This window comes from Branchiostoma belcheri, unplaced genomic scaffold (genome assembly GCF_001625305.1).
Source record: "Branchiostoma belcheri isolate BF01 breed outbred unplaced genomic scaffold, Haploidv18h27 scaffold46, whole genome shotgun sequence".
NCBI lineage: Eukaryota > Metazoa > Chordata > Leptocardii > Amphioxiformes > Branchiostomatidae > Branchiostoma > Branchiostoma belcheri.
Genome location: NW_017804087.1, coordinates 1,487,605 through 1,503,621, shown reverse-complemented (window position 1 = coordinate 1,503,621; position 16,017 = coordinate 1,487,605). Strand labels below are relative to the sequence as shown.

At 39.8% G+C, this 16,017-nt stretch overlaps 1 protein-coding gene across 8 annotated transcripts in view; it reads left to right on the top strand.

Annotated features, from left to right (window-relative positions):
* Nucleotides 1-16,017, top strand: part of LOC109478941 (collagen alpha-1(I) chain-like) — a 111,151-nt gene that overhangs the window by 70,331 nt on the left and 24,803 nt on the right. For all 8 annotated transcript variants that reach the window (XM_019780755.1, XM_019780756.1, XM_019780752.1 and 5 more), the window contains one exon: nt 4,830-4,907. In XM_019780755.1, the coding sequence (XP_019636314.1) occupies nt 4,830-4,907 (78 nt within the window). The remainder of the gene's footprint in view (nt 1-4,829; nt 4,908-16,017) is intronic.

The window sequence follows — 16,017 nt, the reverse complement described above, 5'->3', positions numbered from 1 at the left end:
AGGGGACAAGTTAATTAGAAAGCAACTGCCACTGGGATAAGGGGTTCACAAAATTAACTTTTACTTCAAGAAGTTAAAGAAAGAAAAGGCATGTGTTGGTGACAATTTCTACAACGCTCACGTCTTGAGTTATGTTCTACAGAAAGAGTGGGTTGTGAGAAAGGTTGGAAGGAATTCTCAGGGAATTCGAGAACGTGAGGAATTGGACAAGGAAACCAGCACGGAAAACTTACACCTGCAGACGTTCTAGCAGCCTGCCAAAAAAAAGCTATCAATTTATTCTATCCAGTTTGTGACAGAATTGCAAGTCAGCAGTCAGTACTAAATGTAAATGTTTCTATTGATTTTTAGCAGAGTTTGTTTATTTTCAGGTAGATGTTACTTTTGAGCTCCAATCAGTCAACTCTTGTTCTTTCTTAAACACACTAGTGCCTACTAAAACAACCAGAGGTGTTACTGTTAAACTGTTGTGAATCAGGCATCAAGGCCAGTGTTGCCCTCATCTCCAAGCAAATCTTTTCCTGGCTGGCATAAAAAAAAGATACCAGTACAATAAAGAAAGCCTGAATGCCTGAAAACACGTCAAAAATAAGCCAAGCCTACACCTTGCTTGGAGAGAAGTGATGCCCCACCCCAACACCAAGCTACCCTGGGAGCCATCCTCGTTGGTCGTCGGGGAGAGTTAGTAAACGCCGCGGGCCCTGGTTAGCCCGTCCCCGGCACACGCCCTCCCCGCCCTACGCTGGGCACCACATGCGGAAACCCTCTAGGCCGCGCGCTGAAACCCTATGCGGATACCCTCTAGGCCGCGCGCTGATAGTAATTACGCAAACCCCCTAGGCCCTCCGACCCAACGATGTGGTGCCCAGCGTAGGGCGGGGAGGGCGTGTGCCGGGGACGGGCTAACCAGGGCCCGCGGCGTTTACTAACTCTCCCCGACGACCAACGAGGATGGCTCCCAGGGTAACACCAAGCAAACCTAACAATGTCCAAACCTATGTTTGTTTGTTTGTTTCTTGAGGCTTTATTTATTCATGTTCCTGGATACCATCCCTTTTACAATCTGACTATATATTACTTGTGGTTGTACTTGGAAATAATGTTTCAGATATAGATTTAATTTATTGTATCAGAGAAAATTTCCTTGGGGGCATGTTGGCTCTTGAGCCCAGGAGCCAGGCTATCTATGCCCTGGAAACAGCCTGGCATCCGGGCTAGCACCCACCAGACAATACGTATACTGGTACATTTCAGTTCTGTATACATGTACTGTACTTATCATCTTTGGCAACCAGGAAAGAACAAGTCCCCCAGACTTTCAATGGCTGGTGCTGACAATATTGGATGGACTTTAAAACGTTGGAAGACAGTTTAACGACCATGTTTTCAGTACCATGAAAACAGCTGCAGGCCATTAACTTTGGTCCCTTTAAAGGAGAGGTTTCTTCATTCAACTTCACCTTACTCAGTTACTGTTAGCCTGTTACCCATTCTATCTCCGGTGAAAAGTAGACAGACACTATTATATACAGGTCAAGTCCAATGTTGGAAAAATTCCAAGACTGTTTGAGAAGTACAATAAACAGTGGACCATCCAAAGAACTGCAACCAGTGGGCAAACAAGAAGGCCGGATTAAAAGCCATGATGACCTTTTTGTCCCATATCAGGGAATCAAACCACTATAGACAACTCAAGTTCCTTCCTGCACCCGAGTGTGGTGCTTAGGGCAGCACCCATCTCCGTTTCTGTAGCCCTTAGGCCACACAGTTGTGCAGGGGGTTAGTCCACTTGAGTGGTGTCTCTTTCCCAAACGTTCATCAGTGTAAGCCGTATGTACTGTTTTCAAACTCTTTGACATATGACTGCCTGGAATAAAACTCATGACCTACTGAGTGCAAGGCTCTACCCACTTGGCCATTGCACTGGTAGACAGTAATGACCAATTGTCTGTTGAAGATTTCCTGACAGCTGCCTTTGTCCTTGATTTATCCATGAATAGATTTGTTCCCAGCCTACACAGCCAGAACTGAGACACTCCGATGGCAAAGTGTTTCAGTGAACACTTCCTTGAGTGTGTAAACATATTCCAAAGTGTTCCAATGGACACAAATTCTTCAGTGTGTAAACATTTCTTAAAGACTCATTTAAGGGACTTTGAAGAGGAGTGTTTCTTGAAAATTGATGAAAGGACTAAGAGTGATGTCTTCTTCCTGACCCAAATCTGCCTGTTGAAACCTTTTCATCCAGATGAAAAAGAGATACTCAAACATCATCTATCCTCTTCCCTGACAATGTTTCTGACAATTTGGACAGTTCTGGTCTTAGTCTCTTCAGTTCTGTCAATCTGAGGTCTCTTGGTAAATAAGCAATGTGTACTGTGCATCCTGATGTATTTCTTTGTTGTCAGTCACCTGTCTAAGACAACAAATAAACACCTTTTTCTTCCCACGGATGCTACAAAGATGTTTCTTTTGGTAAAGGTAGAATGATGAGGTATCAAAGTTGTGCCGGATCAGTTCAATTCTCTGTGAGCTAACTTCTTTTGAAACGGAAAACTGAAGGCCACTTTTCATGTCACGATCAAAAAAATGGATGGTCAGCCTTTACTTGAACTCTCAAAGGTCATGCCTAGATTGACACAAGCAAATTTGGCAACTGATGTCTAGGTCACCAGACCTTGTGCCCTTTTGTATCTTGTCTCTAACGTGTACAAATATTGCCCCCCAAATTCCTCCCATGTTTGCAATATCAGCTCCAATTCCCAATACCGTGTGTCCAGCGGCCACACTAGACCTCCGAAATGACCGTCTTGACCTCTCGGACCAACACCAGACATGAGGGGCCCCCAGGCTGTGTTGCTAAGGTCACCCGTGCCATACCAGGCATGCTCCCTTGTTTGTAAATGTGCAGTGTGTTAGTCATGATACACTGATTTGTACCACTCTGAAATTCCTGATGGAACACTGCCACTGGTCACCCTGGCTCACTTTTCCAGTGTGTAACAGTTCAAATTTGTTACGGTGCGTATATCTCTGGTGTAAATACTGGTGTAAAAAACAAACTTCAAGCATGACTGTTTCATTGAGACAGTATGCTAACTCATGTACAGTACAATACATTGATACACTCAATGTTTTACATATACGTGTAGATGACAGTATGGCACGAAAGTTCATCTTTGACAATTGACAATAAAAAAAGCAAAAATGACTAATGCTGACATCACCAGAGATTTAGCATATTTTTACCAGAAAAGATATCCCATTACCTTGAATATGACTTTGCTATGGCAATATTTTTGGTATTCATAACTGTAATTGGCTACTATCCACAAGAGGCCCTCTCACACTGACAGTGACTGACTGTAGTACTCAGGACAAAAGAAAAACAAGGTATATGTTCCACATTCTCTCGGATGCCGAAACTTTCCAACCTAATCCTGTCAATGATAAATAAGCTTTCATCTCAAATCCTTTTGAAATCAGGTGGGATCAATGAAAGGGAATTTATGATTGACCAAAAACATACATTTTTGGGGCCAGTCATTTTTTAGACTGGACTGTTTCAGACACTACACACAGTAATTGCATAACGAGACCTCAATGTGGTAAGGATCATTGTTTCCAGGTGTTCTGTAGGACACTTTTGCCTTGACATCAGAGCCAGTGTCACTGAACCCTACTTTGACCCTTTCTCGCCCGACCTCTCTGTCCAGACTTGTAGACAGGGGGTGAAAATATTTCCCCAGTATCCATTCCTCGCCTCAGGCTGCCACTAGGGTGCGAAATCTCCGACCTCTCGTAATTGGGAAAGGAACCACTTAAAGTCAAATGGAAGGCAGTTAATGAAAAAGAAATAGAGGCTGAGTGAAAAGGTTAAAACGCACAAGAAAATAACGGAACTAAACTGTAGTAGAATTCTTTAGCAAGAAAACGTTTGCAATTGTCAACCAACAAATAAAGCATTGTATCTAGCAAGAAACCAATTTAAACTGCTTCAAGCTTGAGTTGAAGGCACCCAAAGCGATTTTAGCAAAAATTTGCTAAGAAATAACAATAAATGTCAATATCAGACAGATTTCATAATATGTTTTGTGGCCCTAAAATTGCATTGGATGCCTTTTGTACAAAAAGGAGGTCAAGATGACTTCAAACAAGAATATATTGTCAGAATATTCCCTTTCTAATTTCCTCCTTTTTGTTCGCCCACTGGTAACTGTTCATTATAAATGGTACAGTCCTTCAAAGTTTGTGCAGTAAATCAAGTTGACCCAGTTCTAACTTCAGTTACTCAGCAAATAGCAGACATTGTGCTTGGCAGGAAGCATGTCGTGTTTGCTTGGGTAGGGAAGAAGCACACAAACTAAATGTCAAGAGATGCCTGACTTCTCTCTCTGAAAAAGAGCCCAAAGCTTTTGTAACAACTTAGATCCCTGTTTTAGAAGAGCCAAAGCATCAATCAATGACATGATGAACACCAGCAGCCAGTAACAAAATGTTTTCTATAATACAAGTGGATTAGTTAAAAGATTGGAAGAGCAGCTCAAATGTTCATTGAGCTACCGGGAAAACTGTACAGCAATCTGCACCAGTGAAAAGAAAGTTTTCGTTCAGATAATGTGGAACAAGGAACAACAACACATCATTCTGCTATATAATGTGAAAAACAGTTAAGTTAAGTTCTGTGGGTGGGTATGATATTAAGTAAACTACAACGAGTATATTGTGTATCACTGGGGGTCAGATCACCCAAAAGTCGAAGTTCAATTAAAAATGTGTCAGATATTGAGAAAAGGTGCTCATGAAATTTTACTCTTTTGTGTTGACAGGGTTCCATCCAAGAGCTGCTGATCAGGAAGGACCCCAACGCTGCGGAACAGCAGTGTTCTGGAGACGCTGGAGAAGAGGTAAGACTGATGGGGATAAACTGGATCATGAAAAGAAAGAAGGAAGAAAAGGATAGACAGAAAAATGGATGAAAATTCTAATTCCTCTTTCTCATCTGCAATCTACAACTGAACCTTTTTATATTAGAGATGTCCAGTGTTCTAGCCAGCCTTTTTTGCGTCATCTAATTTTTTTTTGAACATTTTATCTGTCATGGCTCAGCAAAATTCTGTCAAATGACATGACGGAAAGACAATGCTGGCTAGAACTTTGCAGACACAGCTAGAGATCTGCCTACTTCATGAGTCCTCTAGTCTGACAAAGAGTTTTCGTAGCTGAAGAGGAGATCACTTAAGTATCAGTTCAGGTTCAAACCACAAGTTCACATTCCATGTTGACAGGTCTGGTATAGCATATCAGGATATATAGGCCTGTAGTCCAAATCCATCCCTGCTTGTTCTACCTCCTGTGGTTCCCTTGGCATACTTACACACAAAACTGACAATTAGTCTGGTACACCACAATGGGCAAAGGAATGTATCCAAAAAGGGAACAGTGGACCATATAGCCATCTGATCTGACCTGAGAAACTGGGTCTTGTTTGTGCTGGGTTGGGCAGAATTTCTGTCCAAGGGCCACACCAATGTAGTCAATTGGGTCCCAGATTTGAAGCTTCAATTTTTCCTGATTTTCAAAATAACTCAGATTGTAAACCATGTCAGTTTTACATTGTTAGACCGTGTTTGAGAATTCCTACCTACTGGTCCTAGTTTTTTTTGGTTAGCATCCCAAATGTGTCTCTCACCTGACTTGCACCTTACTGGAAAGGGTTGCAGTCCTTACTTAGGATGGGATTTTAAGCTGCGAACCACTGCACTTATTGAAAATAACTGTCCCAAAGTCTACAATTATTATAGCTACATATGTACTGCAAGGCTGTTGTTTTCTTTTTTTATTGTCAAAAGTCCATTTTTGTACAAAGTTTCCTCGTAGTATCCAAGTTGAAGATTTAGATCTCATTTATTAAAAGAACATTTAGTTTAGCAACACAGTCACAGTAACTGGATGACACAACTATATTTTCTTTCTAAGAAAGTCAAACAAACAAAGCAAGCTCAGCGGGACATAGGTCACCATATGTAGCCTTGATTGGACTTGAAAAATCAAACAAAGTTGACAGTGTGACTGTTAACATTGTAATTAAACCTCATTCAACCTGTTTTTCTGTATCAGTATCAAATTTTTGGCACAATATCCCCATATTACATTATCTACTACTGGCCTGTAGTATTTTCTTAATTAGACTGTATATTTTAACATTGAACACAGTCAGGGCTGTAACTTAAACTGTCTGGATCCTACAGAGGTCGCTAGTTGCAAGTAGTATTGGGTAACAGCCCCCCTCCCCCATGACATTATACACACATAGGGAACACTGTTGTCATTCTGTTACTTGTTACCATTTCATAGCCATGACAAATTAGGAAATTGAATCCAGGATCATCATTAGCAGTTCTTATCTTTCCTTCCTTGAAAGTTCTTGAAATTATTTATAGCCCCTTACTACCAAAAGAACTATAAAATGCAATAATCTTAATCTGGCCCAATTTCTGGACCATTTCATAGCTGGAACAAATAAGGAACGTGTGTCCACCTTCTTGAATCAAATCCAGGTTTATGTCCGGATCTAAAATCATTGTAGCAACTTACTTAGTACAACTTCAAAAGGTCCTCATTATTACGTCTGACTCAGTTTTAAAATTGAAGTTGCTTGGCACAATATTTTACGACCGTTACATACACTTCTAAGACGTTTTAATGATTAATAAGTTAAAATTTAAAAAAATATATAAAAAAGAATAGCTAAGAAAGAAATTTGGATCTACATGTAATTACTGAGTACTGCTGTGGTTAGTTATATGAGCTCTTTATTCAACGCACTGTGGTCAGCTGAAATTACCTCTAAAATGGAGATACTGTTTTTTATCTGTCAGTCAGTCTGTGTTTCTGGATGTTTTGGCCACCAATTACATAATTATAAGAAGCTGTGGATGGATTGTGATGATATTTGGTATGTGGGTAGGTACTGTGTTTGGGTCTTCTAGCATCTACCCTTGGTACTGCAGCAGAACTTTTGTATTTCCTGTTCTGGATATGCTGTGGTCGACTTTTTGGTGGCCGGTAGCAGTTGGACATTGGGATGAATTGCTGTCCTCTTGGCAATGGTAGCTTGTTCTGTTCTAATGGAGGTTAAACCCACCATTTTCCACGCTTGTCTTTCCCTGGCAGGGATGAGACGTTCCAATCTCCCAAAGCTTCCAATCAAGCCCTTTTGGAATTACACCAAACAAAGTGTTCATTCACTCCTCCTCTTAGCAGGAGGGATGACCTTGTTGTTGTGGGAAAACCCTGACATGTTGGGTCAAGTTGGGCCAGACTGTCTGGGGAAATGCATTCATCATGCCTGCTAATAAAGGATAGGAATGTTCAGGGTAGGATTATTTAATGGATCAGCCAGTTTCACGGTCAAAATGCGATAATGGGCTGATTTTGTGGTGGACCAGCCTCCCTGCTGGCGTTCAGCTGTGTTCAGGAAATCAGTTATTTTTATGGACGTCAAAATGAATTATATAGATAGAACTTTAAGTCTATTGAAATTGTCATGAAAGGTCAACATACTGCATGTGAAACAATATTTTTAAGAAGACTGTTTCTTGCAATTGTTGATGGTTTTGCTATGCCATAGAGTTAAATAAAAGATGCATGGTCTAACCGACTTCTTACAGATGCAGCACTGCAACTCAGTTGTTTAGTAATGTTGAACAGCTAAATGATAGAGCCTTGAATGTCTTTGAACTTTTAAGGGAAAGGTTATAACTACCATAGACCTAAACATGTAACAAACACACTAACACTAGTAACAGGAAAATTTAAAGCTTGTTTATTACAAAGACAAGTGACATTTCCCAGCCCAAAAGTTTAAACTAAAATTGGACAGATAGTCTATAAATAGTCGAGAAATTGACAACTAGAGGACATTTTGTCTCATAGTGGTTTACTGTTGTTTATTTCACTCTGACATTTCTTAAAACTAAAACTAAAATTGGACAGATAGCCTCTAAGTAGTAGAGAAATTAACGATTAGAGGACATTTTTTAGCAACCTGTTTTACTGCTGTTTATTTCATACTGACACCTCTTAAACAACTACTTGAGCACCTTGACTTTTGCTTCTGGTTCACATGTAAGGTCACACTTTTGAACTTATAGTAGTGCTGAGCCGTTGAAGACGCATTTCTTTCTGTTCTGTTCTTCAATGTGTTACAACTTTTTAAAAAATCATTCAGATTGTATAATAGATACTGCTATTCCTTGGGATACCTGCTTGCATATCAAAACATGACAGCTCAAAAATTGCTTGGTACATGACTTGAATTAATTTGGCAATTTTCCTGGACTCTAGGGGGTCTTGGGTTCATACTATTATCCCACCAGTAAAAAAGTGGGGCAAATCTGAACTTTTGTGAATGACTAGTGAAAAGGAAATGACAAGTTATTTTGGGTCATCTGATGTAGGTCAGACATAGCTAGTTTGAATGTTTGGGTGTGGTCAATTCATGGTCTAATGTATATATGTAGCTCCCCAAACTGTACGTGAAAGCAGGCCAATTTACACGCAGAAAAGATTTGATGTGGGCAGTTTTCGTACACTTGCACAAATATACAGTACGTCAGGTTTTTGCATGCATGTGTAAAAAAATAAAATGACTGCGTGTGTAAATTGGGTCCAGGCTAGGGATATGTTTCCTTAATTCCTGTGTGGGATAACTACAGGTACCCATAATTCCTGTGGTGGGGGTGGCCCCTGCGTTTCATCTCCTGTACTCCCCTCACACCTGGGGGCATGATGGGAGTTTCTGATAATCCAGAAAATCCTTTTGATAGTAAATCCCCTTGAAATGTAATTCCCAAATCAAATCCACAGGATGCAAATCCACACACAGTAAAATATCTGTATAGATTTACATCCTAGAAGGTTGCAGGTGTATCAATGTACATACTATTTTTGAATTTTTCGTTACATCATATCTGTTTCTGTACACAGTTTGCTGTTACATGTACATGTGTGGTAAACCAGAAGTTTGGCAGTGTCAACTTTTATTAACATGTTGCTTGATCTAAATACCCCTGCAGCCTACACTTAAATGATGTTGTCATGAAACTTCACTGTGGTATTTTACTTAACCTTTTTAAGGCAAGACATAATCAGATATTATTTTCTTTGATCTTTATGATCAGTGCCTGCACTGCCTGTAAACATTTAGCCTTTAATTAATAAAGAAAAGTTGATATCAACCTGAAAGGAGAGTCATTTAAAAAGAAGATTATTTGAAGAAGGCATTTTGTTCATTGCAAGTATTAGTAAGAATGTTCAAGTGTTTGTGTCAAGTTAGAATCGGTGACATGCAAATGCAAACCTTCTTTGTAAACAGTAGCTTTTCCAGATCCACTATTGCTGCATCCATCTATCTGGTACTGTAAGTCACGAAACTTTTCGCGTATTTTTTTTTTCATGGTGACCCCTTCATCATAAATTCACAATACCATAAATATGTGTTTTAATAACTGGTCTACTGTATAGCAGAAGTTTTTTCAAACTCCAAAAACTAAAAAAGCAAAAACCTTATTTTACCCTCCTGCAAGAAATAAAACCTTTGCAAAAGTTTCTCCATTTTACAGTAATTAAATGCAAACATCTTGATCGTAAAAACTCAGCAGGACACTAAGAAAGCTCATATTTTTGACTGATATAAATAGCAGAGGTCACATTTGCAAAAGTTTCACATGCACTTTGAATAAAAGGTGGCATTTCAACTTGCTAACTGCCTCAAATCAGTGGAAATCAGTAAATGTCGACCCCTGAAATACCACAGTTTAAGTGACCCTTAGATAAAATGGTATACTTTAGTCAGCGGGGTGTAGGCATCTCCTGTGATTTACTTTAACCACTGCTGAGGGTGAAAGCCTTCCTCACCCCAGAGTGTCTTGAAGGTCGTTTAGGGGTCAGTAGCTTTGAATGATGGAAAGCAGACTAAATGTTGGATGGTCTGTATGTCTGACTAGACAGGGCAGTTGTAATCTGTGTCTTCTACTGTTCAAGTTTCCCATACTGTAAGTCACAATTTTTTTTGCGGTACTTTTATATTCGCAGTCACTTCTGTACCACAAACTTGTCACTACCATGAACAAATAACCTGCCAACATTCTTTTTGCTACACCTGCCGCCACTGCAACTGTATACTTCAGTGCACACGTCCGTTTTTCTCAGACTGCATCTTCCAAAAATTAGTGTTGATGCAAATGATATACATTGTATAGACCAGTGTTTTAGCCAGGGCAGTGAAAGAATTTTGTCGCCAATGACAGGCAAAAGTTTGCTTAATCAAATCATTTTTGACAGCATGTTATAGAAAGAAAGGTCATTAAACTAAGCTTAGTCTACCAAATTATGCCCCTCAAAATGTAGGAAATATAACTTTGGAGGGTCAAGAATTCTGCAAGATTTCAAAGTTTTTCAGGGTGAGCTTTCCCCCACAGATAGGCCCAGACTCCCCTAATAAGGATTGTCGTGCTTGTACAATTGACGTGATCTGCTGCATTGTAGGTAACATTTTGCCCTACTAGTACTTTGCACTCTCCTGGTGTGTATCCCAGTTGTAAGCTAGCCAAGTTTTTGTGTTGTACATGGCAGGACACTAGTCCAGCCTGTTGTGAACAGGACACAGCTGACCTGACACAGACACACTGACCTTTTTCGAAATGGCTGCCAGATTGTGGTGAAAATGTCAGAAGTGGACAGTCAGTAAAATGACAGTATAGTAAGATTACAAGGGAAAAGGAGATGTTTTTAGTTCACAGTTGAAACAATTCTTTAGATCTGTGAAAATAAGACCACAACGAAATTCCAAGATTTTTTTTTTCATGGTCGAAAGTTGTCGATGAGCCTAAAGTAACAATTTCGAAACAATATTCTCTCAGTCAGTACCGTATTTAATGTAGGAAGTGGGTACGTATACTACAATGAAGTTTTCCCCTTAAAAACATTTAAATCTGTTTCAGCCATCAAGCATAAAAGCAGGAAATCACACAGACAAGATTGAATGACTCTAACATGCCCTAAATGACCTCTCCAGACCAACTGGTCAGTGGCCAAAGTGGAATTAGACTTCCTAAAGTCCACTAGACTACCCCTTAGGTGGTCTTGGTGCAAAAGAGGGAAGTCCTGAATAGTTGATTCATCAGATGAGTCTACATTTTCCAAACAGTAGATCTCTAGAATAATACATGTATTTCTATGTTCCATTATGGAAGTATTGTTTTGGATGTTTTTTTCTGGGTTTGTGTATGTGCTTGCCCAAGAATTGCATAACTGACTGAATTTCCAATTTATTGTTAAGAAAATGTAGCTTATATAAACTTTGTGATATCATCACTATGTATAGTTTTGTTTATTGTATCCTACATTTTGTACCCCTTGTACTTATAGCCACCGCCCAAATAGAAAGATTAGCCAGAAAGATCAACTCATGCCCTGACTACAGTTGAGACTAAATAAACAAAACTTGTATCCTAACTTAGTGATGTAGGTCATCTATAAGTATATAACCTAAATACCAGTTTGTGTTTTGCAATGACCTACAAAACACAAAGGTATCATGTACACCTTGAAACATCTGGAACATCTTCGGACATGTACATAGAACCAGTTGCTTATATCAATTACAGTGAACCAGAGGACAGTATACTGTAAATTACTTTGTATTCACGGCATCAAAAGTCTGCAGTCTGAGAAAAATGGACATGTTTGCAGAATTACATGTTCGTGATGGCGGCAGATGCAGAAAAAAAGAAAGTCGGCGAATTATTTGTTCACAATAATGATAAGGTCGCAGTACAGAAGTGTCCGCGAATATAGAAGTACCGCGAAAAAAATCCTTACATGCCCACTAGCCAAGTAAGATCCAATTTACACGCAGGCAAAAATCTGATGGTACAAAAACTGTGTACACACAGAAGCGTACGAAACTGCATTTTCCTGCATTTAAATCAGCTTTCTTCGACGTACAAGATCAAGAACGGATATGTACATTCTGATAGTGCCCTTAAGGGTTGACCAGACCATATGACCCATCCCGACCCTTGTCCATTGCTATTTGGGGCAGGCGATGGTCACTTGTCTGTAACAACTTTCATCCTGAAGGGTGGTCTGGATAGGGCAGGGGTCCTACATGGAAATTTACAATTTTTACATGTACATATACAAGTAGACTAGTTGAAATTCCTTTCTCTATTATACATGCTTCCCAAGTATGTACCACAAGGACACAAACAACTGAGTTGCAGAAAGCTGTGTTTGCTGGGGACAGCTTGAGTTTGAGTTTATTTAGATCCACAATTAGCTTAACAATTCATATTGCAGCTATTCTTCCTGTGGTCAATTAACATATACACCTGACACACATAAAATAACTTATACAGACATAAACATGTACAGAAACTCCACAAAAACACCAAGTGACAGAAACAAAGCTAGCTTACATGACCGCCATATATCTAAAATACCTATTTTACATTTCTCCAAAAGTTATTGCACATTGTTCCATGCCTCTACAATTTCATAGTGTTCCAGGTGTGTGACATCCGATACAAAAAGCGTTTTCTCTGAGCATTTGTTCTAGGTTTGGGGAGACGGATAGTTTGTGACTTTGTTGATCTGGATACAGCTCTACAATATACATTATTTTGTACATGTTCGTTCCAACACCACAATGGTATGTTCCGACATAGGGTTAGGGTTCTTGGAACACAGGTTGAATTGTTGGAATTGGTCCAGGAAGTAAAAGGTATATGGACAGGACAGAAGGAAAAGAGAAGGTGTGTTTACAAGTGTACAATTTTATCTAAATGGTACAACTTTTCTAGCCCTTACAATAAATAAACCTGACTATGCATCAAGTACAGTGTATAGAACATTGCCCTGCCTAGAAGTAGAACAAAGTACATATACCATTCCCAGATTCACTAGTAAAATCAACAGTAACAGTGGAAGGTCTGGTGGTTTTACGACCTTGGCCACAGGGTTCAAGACAGTTCCAAGGTCGTGCCCCGGGGTGTCGGTAATGGGCATTCCAACATGGTGGAACATTGACAGTGGCAGAAGGTCAGCTGGACCATCCCTGCATGAATGATAGACAACTTGGGCGTGACCATTGGGAGTCCACTGTCACTTGGACAGGAACTTGGCTATCCCTGAATTCAGGGCCTCTGCTGGGGCTGTAGCCAGCACCCGTTTTTCCGTCAATTGCAGGAACTTTGCGGCGTGTGACAGAAAATTTTTGAAAGCAACCCGTCAAACTTGATAGGCAAAATTGACAAAAATCTTGGGTAAAAATATAAAAGCATCCATTTTTCGACCACTAACAACCACTCTCTCAACCCCATGATTTGCCTATCAGAACGTGGGAAATTACATTTTAAAAAGGCTTGAAAATCCAAAATTTTCCCTGGACCCCCTAGATTGCAAGCACTCTACCCCAGGACCAATCATGAACCTGGGCTGAGGGAAAAAATTTTGAGCTGGCTAGAGCTCTGGTCTCTACGGTTTTTCTTCCCAATCCATGTAAGCTACAGCAATACATTAACCTTCTCCCTGCTACCATACCCTATTATCAATACAAATTTGGTGCCAATTAAACAGCTTCCTTAGCAGGCTGAAGGCTAAATGAAGATGGCAAACTGCAAGTCTTGACATCTGTTTTTGTTTTACCTGGCACCGCACCTGTATCAAAGAGATCATCTATTTTTTTCTGTTGTTATAATACAGTACTACTAGTAAGTACCAAAATCTAAAGATTACTTTTTGCAGAAGTGCACACAAGTGGGCCTGTAAAAGTTAAAAGTTAAAAGCTGAGGAAAAGGCCATATGTTCCAGTCCAGTTTCTGCAGGCCCAGTTCAATTTCCACACACTTGGGTCAGGGAGAACTTAATGTCAACAATAGAGGCAACTCTCCTGTTCCTAGTTAGAGGTAGCCTGGCCCAGTGAAAACAAGTCAGGCTACATGTAGATATCTCGTAAACTAGGAGGCCTGATTTTTTAACTGTCCAAGAAGATTTCTCATGAGAGGCAACAGGTATACTTTTAACCCACTCAAAGGTGTTAAGTTGCCCTACATGTGCTTTGGACTGGGTTCGCTGTAAATTGACATGTGCTACAGGAAGAGGAGTAACACTTTTCTCAGACATAAAACAGGCAGACTTGCATTTCTTGAAAACTGAATAGCTTGTTTCCCCAGTGTACATTCTTTACCATTCAGGTTCAAATTTCTAAGTTATACACATGTACATGTATCTCTCCCAGCCTTTCTAAATTCTTAATAGGGTTGTTTTGTGGCTTTGTACGAGTGACCTTGAGGTTGAACTTCTAAATCTTTGGTAATGTCCTTGTAATCAGTGACTCAGCATGAAGCCATCAACACGCCCATTGCAGAAATTGCTTGGTTTTCAGAGATTAGACCTCTGGTTAGGTGATGTTAGTTCTTCTGTGGCACAGGGTCAAAACATGAAGGAGCTCACACAGTATGTAAGCTGCTGTCAAAAGTGTTTGAATAAAACCGGAGTCTGAATTTTTCACCTGTAGTTTTTGGTTGCAGAGCAGTTAGTTTTGGTGCCCTCCTGTGCCCAGTTTAACCTGTGTAAAGTTCCAGCCCTTAAAATCGTAAAACCTTTATGTTCCCATCGCAGTAACTGCTTTCTGTTTTACCACTTCTCAGTCTAGTGGATTTAAAAAAATGTTAAGAGTTTTATGCTCTGTCCATCTGTGAAGCAAATATGTCAGAGACAATGTATTGTTATCTATTTATTATTTCTGATTAACGAGCTACATACTAGTACAAAAAAACTACATGTGTCAAATTTCTTCTGCATGTGAATCGGCCTGCTTTGGCGCACGTCAAGAAGATACATGTACATTTAGATCATACGCCAGGCCTCAAGGTAACATATAATCTGATTCATCTGATCTGAATGTACGTTCTTGACATACGGCAAAGCAGGCTATTTTGCACACAGGAAAAATTTGATCCACACAGTTGAATTTTCAGATGCTTACATGTGTACACAGTTTTCGGACCATCAGATTTTTGTCTTCATGTAAATCGGGTCCAATGTAGCCTGGTTACCAAACCTATTATAGCTCCCAAGTCCTACAGCCTCTCCGTAAATATTTGCGGAGAGACTGTAGGACTCGGGAGCTATAATAGATTTGGTAACCAGGCTAGGTCCAATGAACATATCCCCAAAGCTTCTAAGTGATTTTCCATCTGGTAATGTCTACAGAGCTCACTTAAGAACACATCTGTGCGGTAGAGCTTTTGACTTCTGCTTTATGAGATTGAACCAGTCTCGTTACTGCTTGCCCCCGTAAACCCTTCCTTCATCACCCACTTTCACTGTCTTAAAGTAAACCAACATCTTCAAACACTGGAGGATTTCTGAGGCATTCCCAACATCTGAAGAACATCTAAGTAACTCATCCCACGTGTCTTAACTAGTTTCAACAGATTTGATGGTAACATATCTTGGTTCAGCTTCTTCTTTTTTTCTACCAGCAAAAAGTAAGCAAAACTGCTTGCAAGAACTTAAAGCATTTTGACTCTACGGGACTAGCTTCATTGTATTCAACAGCAATCTTTTGTTGTTAGAATACATTGTGACTGCGACAGGTCAGAAAAAGGCATATGGAATATTAAGTTATTCCATAATCTAGAGTACTGTTTCACTGCTCCAAGAAGCTACATTTGTGTACTAGTACTACATGCTATGTACAGTGAAACCTGCCCCTCCCTCGAAAAAAAAAATTGGGACAGTTGATGTCTGGTTTATGTGCACAGATAGAATTCTGAAAGCTTGTAACAATGGGAAAAATAATCTAAGGGACCACGTACCAAAAAGTGGTTGGTCACAGAAGGCAGGTGGTCCTTGTGTAGAGATAATCACATGTACTGGTTTGTACTTTTTTTGCCTAATATTAGTAATAAGATTATGGGTTTTCATTCAAAGTGTGTCATGTTT